The sequence below is a fragment of the Pseudophryne corroboree genome, chromosome 6, assembly GCF_028390025.1.
Source record: "Pseudophryne corroboree isolate aPseCor3 chromosome 6, aPseCor3.hap2, whole genome shotgun sequence".
Classification (NCBI taxonomy): domain Eukaryota; kingdom Metazoa; phylum Chordata; class Amphibia; order Anura; family Myobatrachidae; genus Pseudophryne; species Pseudophryne corroboree.
In genome coordinates, this window is record NC_086449.1 from 166,652,632 (window position 1) to 166,677,384 (window position 24,753).

The 24,753-nt window shown below is 47.9% G+C and overlaps 1 protein-coding gene across 2 annotated transcripts in view; it reads left to right on the forward strand.

The window, feature by feature from the left end:
- The window catches only part of TIA1 (TIA1 cytotoxic granule associated RNA binding protein), a 250,165-nt gene that overhangs the window by 176,999 nt on the left and 48,413 nt on the right, over window positions 1–24,753 (forward strand). For both annotated transcript variants that reach the window (XM_063932088.1, XM_063932089.1), the window contains 2 exons: window positions 18,453–18,548; window positions 18,631–18,715. In XM_063932088.1, the coding sequence (XP_063788158.1) occupies window positions 18,453–18,548; window positions 18,631–18,715 (181 nt within the window). The remainder of the gene's footprint in view (window positions 1–18,452; window positions 18,549–18,630; window positions 18,716–24,753) is intronic.

Sequence of the window (24,753 nt, forward strand, 5' to 3'; positions counted from 1 at the left end):
TGGTACTTACCAGGTAAATCCTTTTCTTTGAATCCATAGGGGGCACTGGACGCCCACCCAGAGCAGTTTTACCTGGGTTGTTTTAAGCTCAGAGGAGCTTAGGGTAACACGTTGTACCTGGTTTGTATTAAGCTCAAAGGAGCTTATGGTAACACATTTTCACCGATTGGTTCAAACTATAAAGGTCTATCGGTTATGCTGTCAACTGTTTAGTTGACATTAACGTTATGGGTCAACTTTGTTGTTGTCCGTTATGTTATAGGAATTCTCCATTGTCAACCTCTCTATAGTAGTTCGCTCAGTAAAAACACTGGGTTCGTACACTGAGGTACTCTAGGGATATGGAGGGGTGGAGAGTTCTAAATTTAAATATTCAGTGCCTTTGTTCTGCTACGCCGCCCATATCCCAAGAGTACTCCAGTGCCCCCTATGGATTCAAAGAAAAGGATTTACCTGGTAAGTACCAAAATCCTATTTTTTTTTCAAAGAGTCCTGTATTTCAGCTGCAGCTATTTGTGGATTTTTCTTTGCATCCCGAACAATTTTCCTGGCAGCTGTGGCTGAAATTTTTGTTGGTCTACCTGACCGTGATTTGGTTTCCACAGAATCCCTCATTTTCCACTTCTTAATTAGCGTTTGAACACTGCTGATTGGCATTCTCAATTACTTGGATAACTTTTTATATCCCTTTCCTGTTTTATACAGTTCAGTTACCTTTTCCCGCAGATCCTTTGACAATTCTTTTGCTTTCCCCATGACTCAGAATCCAGACACGTCAGTGCAGCACTGGATGAAAGATGCAAGGGTCTTTCAGGAGTCTAGAAACTCACTGATCTTTCTCTAACGTCCTAGTGGATGCTGGGGACTCCGTAAGGACCATGGGGAATAGATGGGCTCCGCAGGAGACAGGGCACTTTAAGAAAGAATTAGGAATACTGGTGTGCACTGGCTCCTCCCTCTATGTCCCTCCTCCAGACCTCAGTTTGAATCTGTGCCCGGACGATCTGGGTGCACTTTAGTGAGCTCTCCTGAGCTTGCTGAATAGAAAGTATTTTGTTAGGATTTTTTTATTTTCAGAGAGGTCTGCTGGCAACAGACTCTCTGCTACGTGGGACTGAGGGGAGAGAAGCAGCCCTACTCACTGTGGATAGGTCATGCTTCTTAGGCTACTGGACACCATTAGCTCCAGAGGGATCGAACACAGGAACGCACCCTTGGTCGTCCGATCCCAGAGCCGCACCGCCGCCCCCCTTGCAGAGCCAGAAGCCGGCGTGAGAAGCAAGAAGACTTCAAAAGCGGCTGCAGAAGACTCCAGTCTTCACATGAGGTAGCGCACAGCACTGCAGCTGTGCGCCATTGCTCCCACATTAAACCCACACACTCCAGTCACTGTAGGGTGCAGGGCGCAGGGGGGGGCGCCCTGGGCAGCAATTAGAGACCTCTTGGTAAAGTGGGCATATATACAGTTGGGCACTGTATATATGCATGAGCCCCCGCCATTATTTTACACAAAATCGCGGGACAGAAGCCCGCAGCTGAGGGGGCGGGGCTTCTTCCTCAGCACTCACCAGCGCCATTTTCTCTCCACAGCTCCGCTGAGAGGAAGCTCCCCAGGCTCTCCCCTGCAGATACACGGTAGAAAGAGGGTAAAAAGAGAGGGGGGGCACATAAGTTTAGCGCAAAATCAGTATATACAGCAGCTACTGGGTAAACACTAAGTTACTGTGTAATTCCTGGGACATAGCGCTGTGGTGTGTGCTGGCATACTCTCTCTCTGTCTCTCCAAAAGGCCTTGTGGGGGTTCTGTCCTCAAATAGAGCATCCCCTGTGTGTGTGGTGTGTCGGTATGCTTGTGTCGGCATGTTTGACGAGGAAGGCTATGTGGAAGCAGAGCAGGTACAAATGAATGTGGGATCGCCGCCGACGCCCGATTGGATGGATATGTGGAAGGTTTTAAATGATAATGTTAATTCCTTGCATAAAAGGTTGGATAAAGCTGAAGCCTTGGGACAGTCAGGGTCTCGACCCATGCCTGCTCCTACAGCGTAGAGGCCGTCAGGGTCTCAAAGTGCCCACTATGCCAAATTGTTGACACAGATATCGACACGGATTCTGACTCCAGTGTCGATGGCGATGATGCAAAGTTGCAGCCTAAAATGGCTAAAGCCATCCGCTACATGATTATAGCAAAGAAGGATGTATTGCACATCTCAGAGGAAAACCCAGTCCCTGACAAGAGGGTTTATATGTTTGGGGAAAAAAGGCATGAGGTGACCTTTCCCCCTTCACATGAGTTAAATGAGTTATGTGAAAAAGCTTGGGAATCTCCAGATAGAAAAATGCAGATTTCCAAACGGTTGCTTATGGCGTATCCTTTCCCGCCAACGGACAGGTTATGCTGGGAATCCTCCCCTAGGGTAGACAAAGCTTTGACACGCTTATCTAAGAAGGTAGCCCTGCCGTCACAGGAAACGGCCACCCTAAAAGATCCTGCGGATAGAAAGCAGGAAGGTATCCTGAAGTCCATTTATACACATTCAGGTACCCTACTAAGGCCGGCAATTGCGTCGGCCTGGATGTGTAGTGCTGTAGCAGCATGGACAGATACTTTATCTGAGGAACTTGATTCCTTGGACAAGGATACTATATTACTGACCCTGGGGCATATAAAAGACGCGGTCCTATATATGAGAGATGCCCAGAGAGACATTAGCCTACTGGGCTCTAGAATAAATGCAATGTCGATTTCTGCCAAAAGGGTCCTGTGGACTCGGCAATGGACAGGTGATGCCGACTCAAAAAGGCACATGGAGGTTTTACCTTACAAGGGTGAGGAATTGTTTGGGGACGGTCTCTCGGACCTAGTTTCCACAGCTACGGCTGGGAAGTCAAATTTTTTGCCATATATGCCCTCACAACCTAAGAAAGCACCTTATTACCAAATGCAGTCCTTTCGATCACAAAGAGGCAAGAGAGTCCGAGGTGCGTCCTTTCTTGCCAGAGGCAGGGGTAGAGGGAAGAAGCTGCACAATACAGCTAGTTCCCAGGAATAGAAGTCCTCCCCGGCTTCCACTAAATCCACCGCATGACGCTGGGGCTCCACAGGTGGAGCCAGGATCGGTGGGGGCGTGTCTCCGAAATTTCAGCCACCAGTGGGTTCGCTCACGGGTGGATCCCTGGGCTATACAGATTTTATCTCAGGGATACAAGCTGGTATTCGAAGTGATGCCCCCTCACCGTTACCTCAAATCGGCCCTGCCAGCTTCCCCCATAGAGAGGAAAATAGTGTTAGCGGCAATTCACAAATTATATCTCCAGCAGGTGGTGGTAAAGGTTCCCCTCCTTCAACAGGGAAGGGGTTTACTATTCAACAATGTTTGTGGTACCGAAACCGGACGGTTCCGTCAGACCCATATTGAATTTAAAATCCCTGAACAGTTACCTGAAACGGTTCAAGTTCAAGATGGAATCGCTCAGAGCGGTCATTGCAAGCCTTGAAGAGGGGGATTTTATGGTGTCTCTGGACATAAAGGATGCTTACCTGCATGTCCCCATTTATCCACCTCATCAGGAGTACCTCAGATTTGTGGTACAGGACTGTCATTACCAATTCCAGACGTTGCCGTTTGGTCTGTCCACGGCACCGAGAATATTTACCAAGGTAATGGCAGAAATGATGGTGCTCCTGCGAAAGCAAGGAGTCACAATTATCCCATACTTGGACGATCTCCTCATAAAGGCGAGGTCCAGAGAGCAGTTGCTGATCAGCGTAGCACACTCTCGGGAAGTGTTGCAACAGCACGGCTGGATTCTGAATATTCCAAAGTCGCAGCTGATTCCTACGACGCGTCTGCCCTTCCTGGGCATGATTCTGGACACAGACCAGAAGAAGGTTTTTCTCCCGACGGAGAAGGCTCAGGAGCTCGTGACTCTGGTCAGAGACCTCCTAAAACCAAAACAGGTGTCTGTGCATCACTGCACGCGAGTCCTGGGAAAGATGGTGGCGTCATACGAGGCCATTCCCTTCGGCAGGTTCCATGCGAGGACCTTTGTGTGATCTGTTGGACAAGTGGTCCGGATCGCATCTTCAGATGCATCGGCTGATCACCCTATCCCCCAGGGCCAGGGTGTCTCTTCTGTGGTGGCTGCAGAGTGCTCACCTTCTCGAGGGTCGCAGGTTCGGCATTCAGGACTGGGTCCTGGTGACCACGGATGCAAGCCTCCGAGGGTGGGGGGCAGTCACACAGGGAAGAAATTTCCAGGGTCTGTGGTCAAGTCAGGAGACTTGTCTGCACATCAATATCCTGGAACTAAGGGCCATATACAATGCCCTAAGTCAAGCGGAACCTCTGCTTCGCAACCATCCGGTGCTGATTGTCAGACAACATCACCGCAGTGGCTCATGTAAACCGCCAAGGCGGCACAAGGAGCAGGGTGGCGATGGCGGAAGCCACCAGAATTCTTCGCTGGGCAGAGAGTCACGTGCAAGCACTGTCAGCAGTGTTCATTCCGGGAGTGGACAACTGGGAAGCAGACTTCCTCAGCAGGCACGACCTCCACCCGGGAGAGTGGGGACTTCATCAAGAAGTCTTCACACAGATTACAAATCGATGGGAACTGCCACAGGTGGACATGATGGCATCCCGCCTCAACAAAAAGCTACAAATGTATTGCGCCAGGTCAAGAGACCCTCAGGCGATGGCTGTGGACGCACTAGTGACACCGTGGGTGTTCCAGTCGGTTTATGTGTTTCCTCCTCTTCCTCTCATACCCAAGGTGCTGAGAATCGTAAGAAAAAGAGTGAGAACAATACTCATTGTTCCGGATTGGCCAAGAAGGACTTGGTTTCCGGAACTACAAGAAATGCTCACAGAGGACCCATGGCCTCTGCCTCTCAGACAGGATCTGTTGCAACAGGGGCCCTGTCTGTTCCAAGACTTACCGTGGCTGCGTTTGACGGCGTGGCGGTTGAACGCCGGATCCTAGCAGAAAAAGGCATTCCGGATGAGGTTATTCCTACGCTAATAAAGGCTAGGAAGGACGTGACGGCTAAACATGATCACCGTATATGGCGAAAATATGTTGCTTGGTGTGAGGCCAGGAATGCCCCTACAGAGGAATTCCAGCTGGGCCGTTTCCTTCACTTCCTACAGTCGGGAGTGACTTTGGGCTTAAAATTGGGGTCCATTAAGGTCCAGGTTTCAGCCCTATCCATTTTCTTTCAAAAGGAACTGGCTTCTCTTCCTGAAGTTCAGACGTTTGTAAAGGGAGTGCTGCATATTTAGCCCCCTTTTGTGCCACCAGTGGCACCTTGGGATCTTAACGTGGTGTTGAGTTTCCTGAAATCACACTGGTTTGAGCCACTTAAACCGTGGAGTTAAAATATCTCACGTGGAAGGTGGTCATGCTATTGGCCTTAGCTTCGGCTAGGCGTGTGTCAGAATTGGCGGCTTTGTCACATAAAAGCCCCTATCTGGTTTTCCATATGGACAGGGCAGAATTACGGACTTGTCCGCAATTTCTGCCAAAAGTGGTGTCCTCTTTTCATTTGAACCAACCTATTGTGGTGCCTGCGGCTACTCGTGACTTGGAGGATTCCAAGTTACTAGATGTAGTCAGGGCTTTGAAGGTTTATGTAGCCAGAACGGCTGGAGTCAGGAAAACTGAGTCGCTGTTTATCCTGTATGCATCCAACAAGCTGGGTGCTCCTGCTTCAAAGCAAACTATTGCTCGCTGGATCTGTAACACGATTCAGCACGCTCATTCTGCGGCTGGTTTGCCGCCTCCAAAATCAGTAAAAGCCCATTCCACAAGGAAGGTGGGCTCTTCTTGGGCGGCTGCCCGAGGGGTCTCGGCATTACAGCTTTGCCGAGCAGCTACTTGGTCGGGTTCAAACACTTTTGCAAAGTTCTAAAAGTTTGATACCCTGGCTGAGGAGGACCTTGTGTTTGCTCATTCGGTGCTGCAGAGTCATCCGCACTCTCCCGCCCGTTTGGGAGCTTTGGTATAATCCCCATGGTCCTTACGGAGTCCCCAGCATCCACTAGGACGTTAGAGAAAATAAGATTTTACTTACCGGTAAATCTATTTCTCGTAGTCCGTAGTGGATGCTGGGCGCCCGTCCCAAGTGCGGACTTCTTCTGCAATACTTGTATATAGTTATTGCTTAAATAAGGGTTATGTTATGGTTGCATCAGGTTTATGTGGTGCTCTGTTCTTGTTCATACTGTTAACTGGGTAAGTTTATCACGAGTTATACGGTGTGATTGGTGTGGCTGGTATGAGTCTTACCCTGGATTCCAAAATCCTTTCCTTGTACTGTCAGCTCTTCCGGGCACAGTTTCCTTAACTGAGGTCTGGAGGAGGGACATAGAGGGAGGAGCCAGTGCATACCAGTATTCTTAATTCTTTCTTAAAGTGCCCTGTCTCCTGCGGAGCCCGTCTATTCCCCATGGTCCTTACGGAGTCCCCAGCATCCACTACAGACTACGAGAAATAGATTTACCGTTAAGTAAAATCTTATTTTTATACACACACACTGATTACAAGCAAACAGATCACAGGTGAGGATGGTTACCTTTAGTAGCCATTCAAACCCGTTTGTGTCAACTTGTGTGCATGTTATCAGGCCAAAATCTCCAGGGTATGTAAACTTTTGATCAGGGTCATTTGGGTAGTTTCTGTTGTCATTATGAGTTAAAAAGAGTAAACACAGTTGTTTGACAATAAATGGCTTCACCCAACCACTAACCATGAGTGAAAGAAAAGTTTGTGAGTTATTCATATTCTCTGACAAATGGCCAGAAAATCACAAATTCTGCTAGGGCACAGGTTCTCAAACTCGGTCCTCAGGACCCCACACAGTGCATGTTTTGCAGGTCTCCTCACAAAATCACAAGTGAAATAATTAGCTCCACCTGTGGACCTTTTAAAATGTGTCAGTGAGTAATTAATACCTGTGCTCCTGCTGGGTTACTTGCAAAACATGCACTGTGTGGGGTCCTGAGGACCGAGTTTGAGAACCACTGTGCTAGGGTATGTAAATTTATGAGCACAACTGTAGATTAAAGTGATGTGGTAGTAGAAGCTCCAGGGCAGGTTAAACATGATCTGATAGTTTTTTCTTTTGTTTTCTTTTCTATGTCTTGTTTATACTCCATGCAGGTAGCAGAAATATGACCAATTAAGCCCTTATTACTAGTTTAGGAATCAATTCACTTAGAAATATGTGATCTAGATGTGTCATTAACTCTTTTCCCTCATGCTATCCAGATGTCTAGACTTGAGTATGTATGTGGACACTTTATTAATATTAAAAATAATGTAAATGTCCCCCTATCTGCTTGAGTATATACCAGTGTCAAGAACACAAAGCAGCATGTTAAGAGAAATATATAATTTTTCCCTTAAGCAAATTAGATAACCACATAATGCAGAGCTGTAAGTTTCCAACTCTGCAAACTATGGAAATTGTGTCCAACTCTGCATAGGCTGCAGTATGTCTTTGTGTCTCCTGTGCATTGACCTCTTCGCCATCTCTCTGCCGTCCCATGCTGAGTTGTGGCTATGGTGGCCAATCCCAGGATCAGGATCGGCGGGATCCTGGGATTTAGACCCAAAAATGGCCGGGATTCAATCCCGGGATTGGAAGCTCCAATCCCGGGGATTGAGGGATCAGCGTTGAGCGTCCACAGGACACTCAAACGCTGCCCTGCTTCCTCCTTCCGGGTCCCCAGCGCAGCGTGAGAGGTCACGCTGCGCTGTCAGCTGCTGGTGGGAGCCGCCAGCAGCGTTCACAGGATGTTCCCCGCCCGCCCCCGGTATATAGTGAGTTATATGGGCGGGGCGGGGTAAAAGCGGGCGGGCGGGGTAAAAGCCAATCCCGGGAATCCCGGGATTGGCCATTTTTCAATCCAGATACCCGGGATTGAAAAAATGGCCCGGGGTTGGCTTCCCTAGTTGTGGCCCTGTGACAACCTTATTTCTCTAACGTCCTAGGGGAAACTGGGATGACATTAGTACCGTGGGGTATAGATCGGGTCCATTGGAGCCTGGCACTTTAAGAAATCAATAAAATTTAATCTTTATTAAGAATTATATAAAATATAGTGACTTGTCACACTATATTTTATGATTCTTAATAAAGGTTAAATTTCATGGTCTATCATTTTTTCATATCATTTTTTCATATAAGAGTGCCCCAGTCTTTCTTTTTTTTATTTTTTTTATTCTCTCATGTAAACCCACTGACTTAGAGAGCACCACACCCCCAAAATAGGCACACTGCATCTGCAGCAACATACCCTCCAACAATTTACACATAAACGGTACAAATTCGAAAAGGGGGCGTGGTCACGTGTACAGTGGCATGGCCACACCCCTTTTCCTATATTGTCAATGGAAGTTTGACATGCGGCGCGGACTTGCCCTGTGCTGTCAGTGTAAGTGATTATAGCTGTGCTAAATTTAGCATAGCTACGATCAGGTCGGAATGACCCCCTATGTCCTGCTGCCAGTCCGCCTGCCCCCTCCGGCATCAACAATCCTCACTCCCTAGCCGCGGCGCACATGGAACAAAAGCTGCTTCGGCCACCGGTATAGATGTGTATGAAAGCGGCGCAGCGGAAAGCTTTCATAGCCCTCCCAGCGCCGCATACTCTCTCTGAGCCCCGGAGCCGCCACTGCGCATGATGTCACAGAAGTGCCTCACCGCCACAGCCACGCATGAACCCCCAGAGGCCCTGACTCCGCAGCACAACACCTGGCGGCCGGCATGGAAGCCCCGAGATGGCTAATGTAACAGTTCGAGTGGGTGATATTGCGGAGGGCAATGTCTGGATGCTGACACTGCACAGCACACTCTCTCACTTTTTACATTGATTCAGCGAGTCAGTCAGTTCTGCCAGCCAGTCACTACTGTTAGTGCCGATGTCCCATGGCGCCGCATTACAGGGAAGTATACGCACTAAATAACCCACAGCTCCCAGCAACCCTTAGCGCCAAAGCATTGAGGCACTAAGGGCTGCTGGGAGCTGTAGTTTGAGTGCATTTTCTTCCCTGTAATGCGGTGCGTTGGGACACTGGCGCTAACAGTAGTGATTGGCTGCTGTGCGAGTCTCCGGGAGAGCCACTGCCAAAGGGAGTACAGCAGTCTAGCTGCTTCCAGGAGGAGAAGCATTACCCGCTCCTCCCCCACTCGCAGTACCTCCGGGCCCCATCCGCGGCACCCGCACATACCCCCTCCACCACCCACGGTGGCTCCGGACCATCTCCCCCATCCACAGCACCCCTGCACCTGCCCCACCCTCGGTGGCTCCGGACTGCCGCACCACCCCCACTTGCACCACCCCCACAACCTACCCTCCCCCATCCTCGTCTCCTCCGCACCTGCCACTCCCCCAACCACAGCACCTACTTGGTGATTCATCAGGCCATGCGTGCGCTGTTCACGCCGTTGCAAGGGGCTATGACCTCTTAACCATCGTACGCCCTTTGTCTGTGCAATATTTAACCACTCACACAATTATGATTGGAGGTAATACTCCATATAACTATTGCACGCCACAAGAGCGTGTAAGGGATAAGTGGGCGTAGCCCCTCTCGACGGTGTGAAGAGTGCCCATAGGGCGCGATGAATCACCTAGTAGTAATAAATATAGAGGGGTTTGACACTCTACCTCAGGAAGAGCTCTTATTTCTACTGCATCGTATACAGGATGCAGCAAATTTTATGAGTGGGGTAATTAAAGAAATAGGCCTCATCAATGGCCGTGCCACAGCGATGGCGGTCTCTGCTCGCAGGGCTCTGGCTGCGACAATGGTCAGCGGATGCCGATTCCAAGATATGCATGGAGAATCTTCCTTTTACAGGAGAGGCCTTGTGTGGGGAAGAAGTGAACAAGTGGATTTCTCAAGCGATGGCAGGTAAGTCTACTTTTCTGACATTTGCTGCGCCTCCTGCTAGATGTCCCTACCCTGGGCCCCCTCTGCAGTCCTTTCGTGTGGCCAGATTTGGAGACAGAGGTGCCTCAAATGCTGCCAGAGGAAATCGACGTAAGTCCCGTAAACCAGCGGCTGCTGGATCTCTGGACCATGTCTCTGGATCCTCATCCACTAAGCCCTCCGCGTGATGGTTGGCCCCAGCAGCAAGGCGAATTTCAGGTGGGTGCTCGTCTTCCACACTTTGCCAATGTGTGGGCGAAATCCTGCCGGGACCCTTGGGTTAGGGACCACATATCCCAAAGGTATCGGTTGGAATTTCAAGCACCACCTCATCTCAGATTCTTCAAGTCAAGCTTACCAGCTTCATCTGTAGCAAGAGTTATATTGCAAAACACCAGTCAAAAACTACTACTGACGGTGTTATTGTTCCAGTAACTCCTCAGTTGCACAGCAGGGGATTTTATTCAAGTCTGTTTGTAGTACCGAAGCCGGATGGTTCGGTACGGCCAATCCTGAACCTCTAATCTCTGAACCCATATCTACGCGTGTTCAAGTTCGGGATGGAATCTCTAAGGGCGGTGGTCTCTGTCCTGGAGGAGGGGGAGTTCCTGGTATCCCTGGATATCAAGGATGCATATCTGCACATCCCAATATGGCCTCCCCATCAGGTTTACCTCCGGTTCACTATACTGGACCACCACTTCCAGTTTCAGGACTGACCCTTTGGTCTCTCCACAGCTCCAAGGGTGTTCACAAAGGTCATGACTGAGATGATGCTGCAATTATGCAAGCTGGGAGTCAACATAATCCCCTACTTGGATGATCTCCTGATAAAGGCAGTGTCCAGGGAATGTCTGCTACACAGCATCGACTTGGCTACTTGCCTTCTTACAGAACAAGGGTGGATCCTAAATTTCGAAAAATCTCACCTGAAACAGTCACAGAGGAATGATACTGGACAAGGCCTTGACAAGCCAGGCTATGTTCCGCTCTGTGCTCAGACCTCGCAAGATCTCGATTCATCTTTGCATCCGCCTACTGGGCAAGATGGTGGCCTCCTACGAGGCAATCCAGTACGGAAGATTCCATGCCCGCCCATTCCAGATGGATCTCCTGGACAAGTGGTCAGGGTCTCGCCTGCAGATGCACCAGTGTATAACTCTGTCGCCGAAGGCACGGATCTCCCTGTTATGGTGGCTCCAGATCTCTCACCTTGTGGAGGGTCGGAGCTTCAGTACACAATCTTGGGTCGTGCTGACAACGGATACCAGCCTCCGGGGTTGGGGGTGCTGTGACCCAGGGTGGCTCAGTTTTAGGAAAGGTGGTCAAGTCTGGAATCTTCGCTGCCAATCAACGTCCTTGAAAACAGGACGATCTACAATGCTCTTTTGCAGGCCTCCTATTTTCTCAGAAATCAGGCCATACAGGTACAGTCCTGCGGTGGTGTACATAAACTGGCAGGGAAGAACAAAAAGCAAAGCCGCAATGCGAGAGGTGTCACAAATACTCCTCTGCTCGGAAGCCAACGCAAGGGCCATCTCAGCCATATTTATTCCAGGCGTGGGCAATTGGGAGGCAGACTTCCTCAGCAGGCACGACCTCCATCCGAGGAAGTGGGGCCTTCACCCTCGGGTGTTTCAACAACTGATTCACCGGTGGGGCTGTCCGAAGATAGACCTGATGGCTACTTGTCTCCACAAGAAGCTCCGTTGTTACTGTTCCAGAACGAGGGATCCGCAGGCTGCAGCAGTGGACGGTCTGACGGCACCGTGGTCTTACCAGTTTGTGTACCTGTTTCCTCCCAATCCCTCTCATTCTCTGAGTTCTAAAAAGACTCAAAAGGGAAAGCGTTCAGGCAATTCTAATTGCCCCGGATTGTCCTCGACGGGCCTGGTATACAGACCTCCTGACCATGTCTCTGGAGGAACCCTGGCCTCTGCTGCTGCTCAAGGACCTTCAACAAGGGCCGATCGTCTTTCCAGACTTACTGCGGCTACGTTTGATGGCTTGGTAGTTGAGAGGGAGATTCTAGCCAGAAAAGGTCTTCCCTCCAAGGTTACTTCAACTATGATCCAGGCCTGTAAGTGGTCACGTCAAAACATTACCACTGTATCTGGAAGAAATATGTTTCTTGGTGTGAGGGTAGAAAATATTCTCCTGTGGATATGGCCCTACGCGTGGATATGGCCCTACGGTTAGGCTCTATCAAAGTTAAGATTTCGTCTCTTTCAATCTTCTTCCAGAGACAACTGGCGGTACTTCCGGAAGTACATACATTCCTGAAGGGTGTTCTTCGCATTCAACCACCCTTTGTCCCTCCCACGGCTCCGTGGGATCTCAATGTGGTCTTGACCTTTCTTCAGTCGGACTGGTTTGAACCCTTGCATATCTTATTTGGAAGACTGTCATGTTACTGGATTTAGCCTCTGCAAGATGTGTGTCGGAATTGGGGGCCTTATCCTGTAAGAGCCCGTATTTGATACTTCATGAGGAAAGGGCGGAGCTCATGACTCGGCCGCAGATTTTGCCGAAAGTGGTATCGGCCTTTCACATTAATCAACCAGTAGAGGTTCCGATGCTATCTGACACTTCGGTTGCTCCAAAGTCCTTGGACGTTGTGAGAGCTTTGAGTAATTACGTCAAGCGGACAGCTCATCACAGGAAGTCTGACTTTTTTTTTTTTTTTTTTTGGTCTTTTTATGACGCTACCAAGATTGGATGTCCTGCTCCTAAGCAGTCCATTGCTCGTTGGCTCAGGTTGGCCATTTAACAAGCCTATTCTTCGGCAGCATTGCCACTGCCAATTTCTATTCCGGCCCACTCCACAAGGTCGGTGGGTCATTCCTGGGTGGCTGCCCGGTGCATCTCGTCCTTAGTGTTGCCGTGCAGCTACTTGGTCTGGTTCGAACCCGTTCGTATAGGTCTATAGGTTTGACACCTTGGCCAGGATTGCCTTCATTTTGGTCAGGTGGTTTTGCAGGTGTCTATGCACTCTCCAACCCATTCTGGGAGCTTTGGGACTTCCCCATGGTACTAATGTTATCCCAGTATCCCCTAGGACGTTAGAGGAAATAGTTATGTAATACCTACCGGTAATTTCTTTACTTGTAGTCCGTAGGGGATACTGGGCGCCCGCCTCAGTGCTTCATGTTCCTGCTTACCTGGTTGTAAGTGTTCTTGGTTGGGTCTGCTGTTGCTGTTCCTGTTTGGTTAGCGCTGCTATCCTTTATTGATGTTGTGTGTTGGGTCGTTGCCTCACTGCTTTCGTAGTATATTTCCTTCTCTCACAGTATGTCCGTCTCCTTGGGCACAGTTTTCTACACTGAGTTTGGTGGAGGGGCATAGAGGGGAGGAGCCAGCACACACTGATTTCTTAAAGTGCCAGGTTCCAATGGACCCTATCTATACCCCATGGTACTAATGTCATCCCAGTAACCCCTAAGAACTACGGGAAAAGGAATTACTGGTAGGTATTAAATTCCTATTGTTTGCCCTCCAGGGAGGGCAAACTCCTAAAAGGAGATAATGGCCTGTAGCTGAGAAAAAAACCCAATACAAATCTGCATTCTAAAGTAGTGGTCAGGTGACATGGAGGTATTAGAAGTTCTCTCAATGTGATCCCTTATCCAGACATTCTCCGTAATTATTTCAACACACACACACTTTCTGGAGCGCTTTACAGAGACTATTTGCACATTCACATCAGTGCCTGGCTCAGTGGAGCTTACGATGTATATTCCCTATCACATCCATACACGCTAGGATACATTTTTATTGGGGTCTAATCAGCCTGCCAGTATATTTTTAGATTCTGGGAGGAAACCCACGCAAGGAAGGGGAGAAAATAAAAACTCCACGCAGTTGAGGCCATGGTGTGAATCGAACCAAAGATCTCAGTGCTGTGAGGCAGTAATGCTAACCATTACACCAACCATGCCAGACAGGCTACCAAATGTGTGTTCATTACACTGACAGTTACATTACAAGCACTACAGCCTGCTGCTTGATCCCTCTCCCCTATGGACACTCTGAATGGACATACTGTGGATTAGCAGATATGGTATGGTCATTTCATTTTAAAAATTTTTGCAAACTTTGCTACACGCTTTTCAATCCCATCATCAGTCACTGAAATGCTAAATTCAGATATACAAGGATATTTACATTGCATACTCAAATGTTGCTGCCTAAAGATAGAACAAAAAAATTGCAGAAGTTGTGATTCGCAATCCTTTGCCTGGTTCAGATAGATAAATCTTCGATGTTCCAGTAAATGCGTATGGTGTTGCGATCAGCCTGCGTATTGCGATACATTCGCAATTTCTGCATTTTTTCTCTGTTTTTGGCCGGCAACTATTAAATCGCAGCAACTGCTTTTAGCAGAAATTGCAATCCTTACTGAATAAGGTCCAAAGTGTTCCTCTGGTCCTGGCAGTAAGAGGTTGCTGTAAAAGCGGCTGCATCTAATTTCCAACCTTTCTTGCTATCCTTTGTCTCGTATAGGCCGTTAATTGTGCCATTTTACTTGTAAGAAAACTTTCGTTTTTGTCTGACTTTAATCATTTCTATGTCTGTTCATGCAGTCTGAACATAATGCCTATAATGGGAGAGGTCCTCAAACGCGGTCCTCAAGGCAACCTAACGGTCCAAGTTTTAAGTGTATCCATGTTTGGCCACAGGTGACTTAATTAGCACCTCAGTCCATTTGATTTATCCATCTGTGCTGAGCCATGTATATACTTAAAACCTGAACCGTTGGGGTGCCTTGAGGACTGCGTCTGAGAACCTCTGCTATATGGCAAAGCATTACTTTAAAATACACAGTAATATAACAAACGTATGAGTAAATACATACAGGCTTATAGAACACACGCATGTGCCAAACAATATACTGTACACTTGAATGCACCCTCATGTAATTTTAAAATATACACTTGCATACAAAACTACAGACATACAGAATAATCCTGGGATTTTGCCCGTGAACGTACATCGACCTTGGTTTTTGTTATGTGTGAACAGAAATGAGTCGAAGTCCCCGGTCCACCCTGTGCTCTACCAGGATTTTCCCGGGTTGTCTCTAGTGTGAACGCATCCAACCCGGGTTTTTAATCCCAGGTTGGAAGAGAAGTGTCTGGCCGTTCAGCTAATCCCTATATCAGAGGTTCTCAAATGTGTTCCTCAAGGCACACCCCAACGGTCCAGGTTTAGGTACAGTTCCTTGCTACCTTGCTAAAGTATTCACCCCTCTTGGTTTTTTACCTATTTTGTTACATTACAACCTGTACATTTTTTTTTTTTTATCTGAATTTTATGTGATGGATATGCACAAAATAGTCCCAAGTTGGTGAAGTGACATGAGAAAAATTTATATAATATTTTTTTTTATAAATAAAAATGTGAAAATTGCCATGTGCATATGTATTCACCTCCTTTGCTATGAAGCCTCTCAAAAGTTCTGGTGCAACCAGTTACCTCTAGAAGTCAGATAATTAGTGAAATGAAGTCCACCTGTGTGCAATCTAAGTGTCACATGATCTGTCAGTATAAAACACCTTTTCTGAAAGTCCCCAGAGGCTGCAACACCACTAAGCAAGAGGCCTCACACCATGAAGACCAAGGAGTTCTCCAAACAAGTCAGGGACAAAGTCGTTGGGAAGTACAAGTCAGGGTTGGGTTATAAAAATAAAAATATCCAAATCTTTGATCCCCCGGAGCACCATCATATCCATCATCTTCAAATGGAAAGAACATAGTACCACAACAAATCTGCCAAGAGAGGGCCGGCCACCAAAACTCAGACTGTGCAAAGTGGGCATTAATCAGAGAGGCAGTACAGAGACCAAAGGTAACCCTGAAGGAGCTGCAGAGTTCCACAGCAGAGACTTTTGTATCTGCGCATGTGACCGCAATAAGCCGTAAACTCCATAGAGCTATGCTTTATGGAAGAGTGACCAGAAAAAAAGCCAATACTTAGTGTTATAAATAAGAAGGCACATTTTGAGTTTGCCAAAAGGCATGTGGATGACTCCCCAACTGTATGGAGGAAGGTGCCCTGGCCAGATGAGATTAAAATTTAACTTTTTGGCCACCAAGGAAAACGTTATGTCTGGCACAAACCCAACACATCCCATCAGCCCGAGAACACCATCCCCACAGTGAAACGTGGTGGCAGCATCATGCTGTGGGGATGTTTTTCAGCAGCAGGGACTAGAAACTGTTTCGACTCGAGGGAAGGAAGGATGGTGTTAAATACAGGGATATTCTTGAGCCAGACCTGTTTCAGTCTGCCTGTGATTTGAGACTGGGACGGAGGTTCACCTTCCAGCAGGACAATGACCCATAGCATACTGCTGAAGCAACACTCGAGTGCTTTAAGGGGAAACATTTAAATGTGTTTGTTTGGCCTAGTAAGAGCCCAGATCTCAATCCAATTGAGAATCTGTAGTCCGACTTGAAGATTGCTGTTCTCAAGCGGAAACCATCCAACATGAAGGAGCTGGAGCAGATTTGCCTTGAGGAATGGGCAAAAATTCCAGTGGCAAGCTCATAGAGACTTATCCAAAGCAACTTGCAGCTGTACTTGCCACAAATGGTGGCTCTACAAAGTACTGACTTTAGGGGGGTGAATAGTTATGCACGGTGAAGTTTTCTGTTATTTTGTCCTATTTGCTTCACAATATAAAAAATAAAAAAAATCTTCAAAGTTGTAGCCATGTTCTGTGAATGAAATGATGCAAACCTTCAAACAATCCATTTTAATTCCAGGTTGTGAGGCAACAAAACATGAAAAATGCAAAAGGGGGTGAATACTTTAGCAAGGCCCTGTGTATATACATGGCTCAGCACAGATGGTTAAATCAAATTGCCTGAGGTGCTAATTAAGTCACCTATGGCCAAGCATGGATACATTTAAAACCTGGACTGTTGGGGTGCCTTGAGGACTGTTTGAGAACCTCTGGGCTAAGGGCCTAATCCAGACCTGATAGCTGCAACAAAATTGTTCTCTAATGGGCAAAACCATGTGCACTGCAGGGGGGAAGGGGGGCAGATATAACCAGTTAGATTTGGGTGGGGTGTGTTCAAACTGAAATCTAAATTGCAGTGTTAAAATAAAGCAGCCAGTATTTACCCTGCACAGAAACAAAATAACCCACCCAAATCTAACACTCTGCACATGTTATATCTGCCCCCCTCCCCCTTCCTGCAGTGCACATGGTTTTGCCCATTAGAGAACAGTTTTGCTGCTGCTGTGATAATGTCTGATTTGGGCCTTAAGTTTAGACATTTATACAGCATACTATGGAAATGCTGTATACTTACAGGAAGTTCACACACGAGAAGGGCAGATCTGAAACAGGAATGGTAATACTGGCTGATAGTTGGGTGTGGGAGGGGGAATGTGAGTAGGAGCACACCTTTAGTAAAAAATAAAATAAAAATAACAAAAGAATTACCTAGTAAGTAGCACAGCTTTAAAGCAAAATGTATGTAAATAGGGAATAAACCACAAATTTTCCATTAACAAATCTCAAAGGCTCAATAATATACATGAAAGCATCCTCTTTAAATGCACATCAAATTCCTGGCCAGACCCGGGTTCAGTGTGAACACATCTGACCTGGGAATTTCCCTGGTTGATAAACCTAGGTTGTACTCGTGTATTTCCCAGGTCTTGTGTCTGAAAGAGGTTTCATTTACAACTCTTGTTTGTTCTAATAATTCAAAGTTGTCAGTGACTGGGTCAGGATTGCTGTTCTGTTTAGATGATAAAATTGTCCACAAAGTTAATTTGAATAGCAGCACTCTTGAGATCTCTCTCCAGACCATTGCAGTTAATCTTGTCAGCTGTTAGAAGTTGGATTCTGGCTGCATACCGTCTGACAGTGAGGGTGATGGCGACTCTGTTCAAGATATGCCTCCTTTTTTGTTTTTTTGTTTTGCATATTCTATTCCATGAGGTGTCATCCACAGCAGAATTCTCTATTGACACAGATTTATTCACTTTTGCTATGCAGCTGAATGCAAATAATATCCATTTCACACGGAGATGCTCACTGGCTGCTGGATTAGCTTGCAGGCAGGAGCTGTGTAGGAAAACTCACTCATTTACCTCAGTATCTTTAATGGTTATAATCTTATGAAATCTTTTACATGGGCTTGTGAAAGTTTATTTTGTGTTTATGCTTGCTGTAGATGAAGTTGTTTCTGCATATTCATGCAGTATGTCGTCCTACTATGCCATGTCACAGAAGCCTGCCTTCTGATACGGTGGATGTGCATTATTAGATTAAAATGTAATGGTTTTTCTGCACTCTTGAATCTTAAATCTGATCTTTATGCATGTTCTTGTGGGGTTCAGGTGTATGACCTTTGGACTGCCTGTTGCCCACCACTGGTATATACTATTTATGTGCGTATTGTTATCTGTGTCTGTACTTTATGTTTTCTTGATATTCTCATTGTCTTATCCCTTGTATAAAAATTAGATGTGCATGCTTTTCTTTCAGCCAATACAAAGCAGTTGTCATATGAAGAAGTGGTTAACCAGTCCAGCCCCAGCAACTGCACTGTGTACTGTGGTGGAGTTACATCTGGATTAACAGGTAAGCCCCTTTCCCATCAGCACACCTTTATCCTACCCTTGTAAGAGGGCTGTGTCTAATTCTGTGTCTGGCTGTCTAACAGAGCAACTGATGCGTCAGACCTTTTCTCCCTTCGGTCAAATAATGGAGGTCCGAGTCTTCCCAGATAAAGGGTATTCTTTTGTACGGTAAGTCCATAATTGTGTTTTGTTTATCATAAATGTCTTTGGAATGGTGAACATAAGTGTAGGTCAGTTAAGTACAATTGACTATTAATGCACCGTACTGTACTACTTCCTCTCTTTTTATGCTTTGCAGCCACTTGTATTGGTTTACCAATACACTTGTTACTTTCACACAGGGGAGGCAGACGTTTTTGTGGGTTACAACAATAGTCAATCTCTAAATTTGCTAGGATCTAGTGAGATCAGAGTTTTGCGAGAGCCTGGTTGGATTTGTATATTAAGTGCATGAATGTCTAAACTGCTAACTGAAGAATTTTGGTTCAAAGCACAAAATGATTGCGTCAGTCAGTGGGTAAACTACATCAAGTGCAAAAAGATTTACAGAAAGAAGTGTTATGTTATGTTCTCCTTGTTATGGCCGCAGCATACCAACATAATGAGCTGACACGCAGCCAAGCAGCAAATGCTTGTATTGACCACTTATTACAATGATAACCCTTTTTTTTCTCTAACGTCCTAGTGGATGCTGGGGACTCCGTAAGGACCATGGGGAATAGACGGGCTCCGCAGGAGACTGGGCACTCTAAAGAAAGATTAGGTACTATATCTGGTGTGCACTGGCTCCTCCCTCTATGCCCCTCCTCCAGACCTCAGTTAGAATCTGTGCCCGGCCAGAGCTGGGTGCTCCTAGTGGGCTCTCCTGAGCTTGCTAGAAAAGAAAGTATTTTGTCAGATTTTTTATTTTCAGAGAGCTTCTGCTGGCAACAGACTCTCTGCTACGAGGGACTGAGGGGAGAGAAGCAAACCTACTCACGGCAGCTAGGTAGCGCTTCTTAGGCTACTGGACACCATTAGCTCCAGAGGGATCGAACACAGGTACCTAACCTTGATCGTCCGTTCCCGGAGCCGCGCCGCCGTCCCCCTCGCAGAGCCAGAAGTACAGAAGCAGCAGAAGCATGAAGACATCGAAATCGGCGACTGAAGACTCCTGTCTTCACTTAAGGTAGCGCACAGCACTGCAGCTGTGCGCCAGTGCTCCCACAGCACACCGCACACTCCGGTCACTGTAGGGTGCAGGGCGCAGGGGGGGGGCGCCCTGGGCAGCAATTAATTACCTTTTTGGCAAAAATAGACATAAATACAGTCTGGGACTGTATATATGCCGGAGCCCCCGCCATTCTTTTACACATTAAAGCGGGACAGAAGCCCGCCGCTGATCGGGCGGGGCCTTCTTCCTCAGCACACCAGCGCCATTTTCTCTTCACAGCTTCGCTGGAAGGACGCTCCCCAGGCTCTCCCCTGCAGTATACAGGTGCAAAAAAGGGTAAAAAAGAGAGGGGGGGGCACATAAATTTAGGCGCAGAGATATATTTAACAGCAGCTACGGGGTAAACACTAAGGTACAGTGTAATCCCTGGGTTATATAGCGCTGGGGTGTGTGCTGGCATACTCTCTCTCTGTCTCCCCAAAAGCCTTTGTGGGGTCCTGTCCTCAGTCAGAGCATTCCCTGTGTGTGTGCTGTGTGTCGGTACGCCTGTGTCGACATGTTTGATGAGGAAGGATACGTGGAGGCAGAACAAGTGCAGCTGAGTGTGGTGTCGCCGCCGACGGTGCCGACACCTGATTGGATGGATATGTGGAAGGTGTTAAATGATAATGTAAACTCCTTGCATAACAGATTGGATAAAACTGTAACCTTGGTACAGTCAGGGTCTCAACCCATGCCTGATCCTACAGCGCAGAGGCCCTCAGGGTCTCAAAAGTGCACACTATTCCAGATAGTTGACACAGATGTCGACACGGAATCTAACTCCAGTGTCGATGACGATGAGACAAAGTTGCAGCCTAAAATGACTAAAGCCATCCGCTACATGATTGTAGCAATGAAGGATGTATTACACATTTCTGAGGAAAATCCTGTCCCTGACAAGAGGATTTATATGTATGGGAAGAAAAAGCATGAAGTGACCTTTCCCCCTTCACATGAATTAAATGAATTATGTGAAAAAGCGTGGGATTCCCCTGACAGGAAGGTGATAATTTCCAAGAGATTACTTATGGCGTATCCTTTCCCGCCAACGGACAGGTTACGCTGGGAATCCTCCCCTAGGGTAGACAAGGCGTTGACACGCTTGTCTAAGAAGGTGGCCCTGCCGTCTCAGGATACGGCCGCCCTAAAGGATCCTGCGGATAGAAAGCAGGAAGCTATCCTGAAGTCTGTTTATACACATTCTGGCACACTGCTGAGACCAGCAATTGCTTCGGCCTGGATGTGTAGTGCGGTAGCTGCATGGACGGATACTCTGTCTGAGGAGATAGATACCCTGGACAAGGGACACTGTTCTACTGACCCTGGCACATATCAAGGACGCTGTCCTATATATGCGGGATGCCCAGAGGGACATTTGCCTGCTGGGCTCTAGAGTAAACGCAATGTCCATTTCTGCTAGAAGGGTCTTATGGACTCGGCAATGGACAGGGGATACCGACTCTAAAAAACACATGGAGGTTTTACCTTATAAGGGTGAGGAATTGTTTGGGGACGGTCTCTCGGACCTAGTTTCCACAGCTATGGCTGGGAAGTCAAATTTCTTGCCTTATGTCCCTCCACAGCCTAAGAAAGCACCGTATTACCAAATGCAGTCCTTTCGTTCTCAGAAGAGCAAGAAGGTCAGAGGTGCGTCCTATCTTGCCAGTGGCAGGGGTAGAGGAAAAAAGCTGCACCATGCAGCTAGTTCCCAGGAACAAAAGTCTTCCCCGGCTTCCACTAAATCCACCGCATGACGCTGGGGCTCCACAGGCGGAGCCAGGAGCCGTGGGGGGCGCGTCTCCGACATTTCAGCCACCAGTGGGTTCGCTCACAGGTGGATCCTTGGGCTATACAAATTGTGTCTCAGGGATACAAGCTGGAATTCGAGTTGACGCCCCCTCACCGTTACCTAAAATCGGCCTTACCAACTTCCCCCACGGAAAGGGAGATAGTGTTGGCGGCAATTCACAAACTTTTTCTCCAGCAGTTGGTGGTAAAGGTTCCCCCCCTTCATCGGGGAAGGGGCTACTATTCCACTATGTTTGTGGTACCGAAACCGGACGGTTCGGTCAGACCCATTTTAAATTTAAAATCCCTGAACATTTATCTGAAGAAGTTCAAGTTCAAAATGGAATCGCTCAGAGCGGTCATTGCAAGCCTGGAAGAGGGGGATTTTATGGTGTCTCTGGACATCAAGGATGCTTACTTGCATGTCCCCATTTATCCGCCTCATCAGGAGTACCTCAGGTTTGTGGTACGGGATTGTCATTACCAATTCCAGACGTTGCCGTTTGGCCTGTCCACGGCACCGAGAGTTTTTACCAAGGTGATGGCGGAAATGATGGTGCTCCTTCGGAAGCAAGGGGTTACAATTATCCCATACTTAGACGATCTCCTCATAAAGGCGAGGTCCAGGGAGCAGTTGCTGATCAGCGTAGCACACTCTCAGGAAGTGTTGCGTCAGCACGGCTGGATTCTGAACATTCCAAAGTCGCAGCTGATTCCTGCGACGCGTCTGCCCTTCCTGGGCATGATTCTGGACACAGACCAGAAGAAGGTGTTTCTCCCGGAGGAGAAGGCTCAGGAGCTCGTGACTCTGGTCAGAGACCTCCTAAAGCCAAAACAGGTGTCGGTGCATCACTGCACACGAGTCCTGGGAAAGATGGTGGCGTCATACGAAGCCATTCCCTTCGGCAGGTTCCATGCGAGGATCTTTCAGTGGGATCTGCTGGACAAGTGGTCCGGATCGCATCTTCAGATGCATCGGATGATCACCCTGTCCCCCAGGGCCAGGGTCTCTCTTCTGTGGTGGCTACAAGGTGCTCACCTCCTCGAGGGCCGCAGATTCGGCATACAGGACTGGGTCCTGGTGACCACGGATGCAAGCCTCAGAGGGTGGGGAGCAGTCACTCAAGGAATAAACTTCCAAGGGCTGTGGTCAAGTCAGGAGACTTGTCTGCACATAAATATCCTGGAGCTACGGGCCATATACAACGCCCTGAGTCAAGCGAAGCCTCTGCTTCGAGACCAACCAGTGCTGATTCAGTCAGAAACATCACGGCAGTCGCTCATGTAAACCGCCAGGGCGGCACAAGAAGCAGGGTGGCAATGGCGGAAGCCACCAGGATTCTTCGATGGGCGGAGAATCACGTGCAAGCACTGTCAGCAGTGTTCATTCCGGGAGTGGACAACTGGGAAGCAGACTTCCTCAGCAGACACGACCTCCACCCGGGAGAGTGGGGACTTCATCAAGAAGTCTTCACGCAGATTGTAAATCGATGGGAACTGCCACAGGTGGACATGATGGCGTCCCGCCTCAACAAAAAATGAGGTATTGCGCCAGGTCAAGAGACCCTCAGGCGATAGCTGTGGATGCACTGGTGACACCGTGGGTATTCCAGTCGGTCTATATGTTTCCTCCTCTTCCTCTCATACCCAGGGTACTGAGAATCGTAAGAAAAAGAGGAGTGAGAACAATACTCATTGTTCCGGATTGGCCAAGAAGGACTTGGTACCCGGAACTGCAAGAAATGCTCACAGAGGACCCATGGCCTCTGCCTCTCGGACAGGTCCTGTTGCAACAGGGGCCCTGTCTGTTCCAAGACTTACCGCGGCTGCGTTTGAAGGCATGGCGGTTGAACGCCGGATCCTAGCAGAAAAGGGCATTCCGGATGCAGTTATTCCTACGCTGATAAAGGCTAGGAAGGACGTGACAGCAAAACATTATCACCGTATATGGCGAAAATATGTTGCTTGGTGTGAGGCCAGGAAGGCCCCTACAGAGGAATTCCAGCTGGGTCGATTCCTGCACTTCCTACAGTCAGGTGTGACTATGGGCCTAAAATTAGGGTCCATAAAGGTCCAGATTTCGGCCCTATCCATTTTCTTTCAAAAAGAACTGGCTTCGCTGACTGAGGTTCAGACGTTTGTTAAGGGAGTGCTGCATATTCAGCCTCCTTTTGTGCCACCAATGGCACCTTGGGATCTTAACGTGGTCTTGGGTTTCCTGAAATCCCACTGGTTTGAGCCACTTAAGACCGTGGAGCTAAAGTATCTCACGTGGAAAGTGGTCATGCTGTTGGCCTTAGCTTCAGCTAGGCGTGTGTCAGAATTGGCGGCTTTGTCATGTAAAAGCCCCTATCTGGTTTTCCATATGGATAGGGCAGAATTGCGGACACCGTCCGCAGTTTCTGCCAAAGGTGGTGTCATCTTTTCATTTGAACCAACCCATTGTGGTGCCTGCGGCTACTCGTGACTTGGAGGATTCCAAGTTGCTTGATGTAGTCAGGGCTTTGAAGATCTATGTTGCCAGGACGGCTGGAGTCGGGAAAACTGACTCGCTGTTTATCCTGTATGCGTCCAACAAGCTGGGTGCTCCTGCTTCAAAGCAAACCATTGCTCGCTGGATCTGTAACACGATTCAGCAGGCTCATTCTGCGGCTGGATTGCCGCATCCAAAATCAGTGAAAGCCCATTCCACAAGGAAGGTGGGCTCTTTTTGGGCGGCTGCCCGAGGGGTCTCGGCATTACAGCTTTGCCGAGCTGCTACTTGGTCGGGTTCAAACACATTTGCAAAATTCTACAAGTTTGATACCCTGGCTGAGGAGGACCTGGTGTTTGCCCATTCGGTGCTGCAGAGTCATCCGCACTCTCCCACCCGTTTGGGAGCTTTGGTATAACCCCCATGGTCCTTACGGAGTCCCCAGCATCCACTAGGACGTTAGAGAAAATAAGAATTTACTCACCGGTAATTCTATTTCTCGTAGTCCGTAGTGGATGCTGGGCGCCCGTCCCAAGTGCGAACTTTCTGCAATACGTGTATATAGTTATTGCTTAACAAAGGGTTATGGTTATGTAGCATCGGTTGAGTGATGCTCAGTTGTTGTTCATACTGTTAACTGGGTAAGTTTATCACAAGTTGTACGGTGTGATTGGTGTTGCTGGTAGGAGTCTTACCCTGGATTCCAAAATCCTTTCCTTATAATGTCAGCTCTTCCGGGCACAGTTTCCT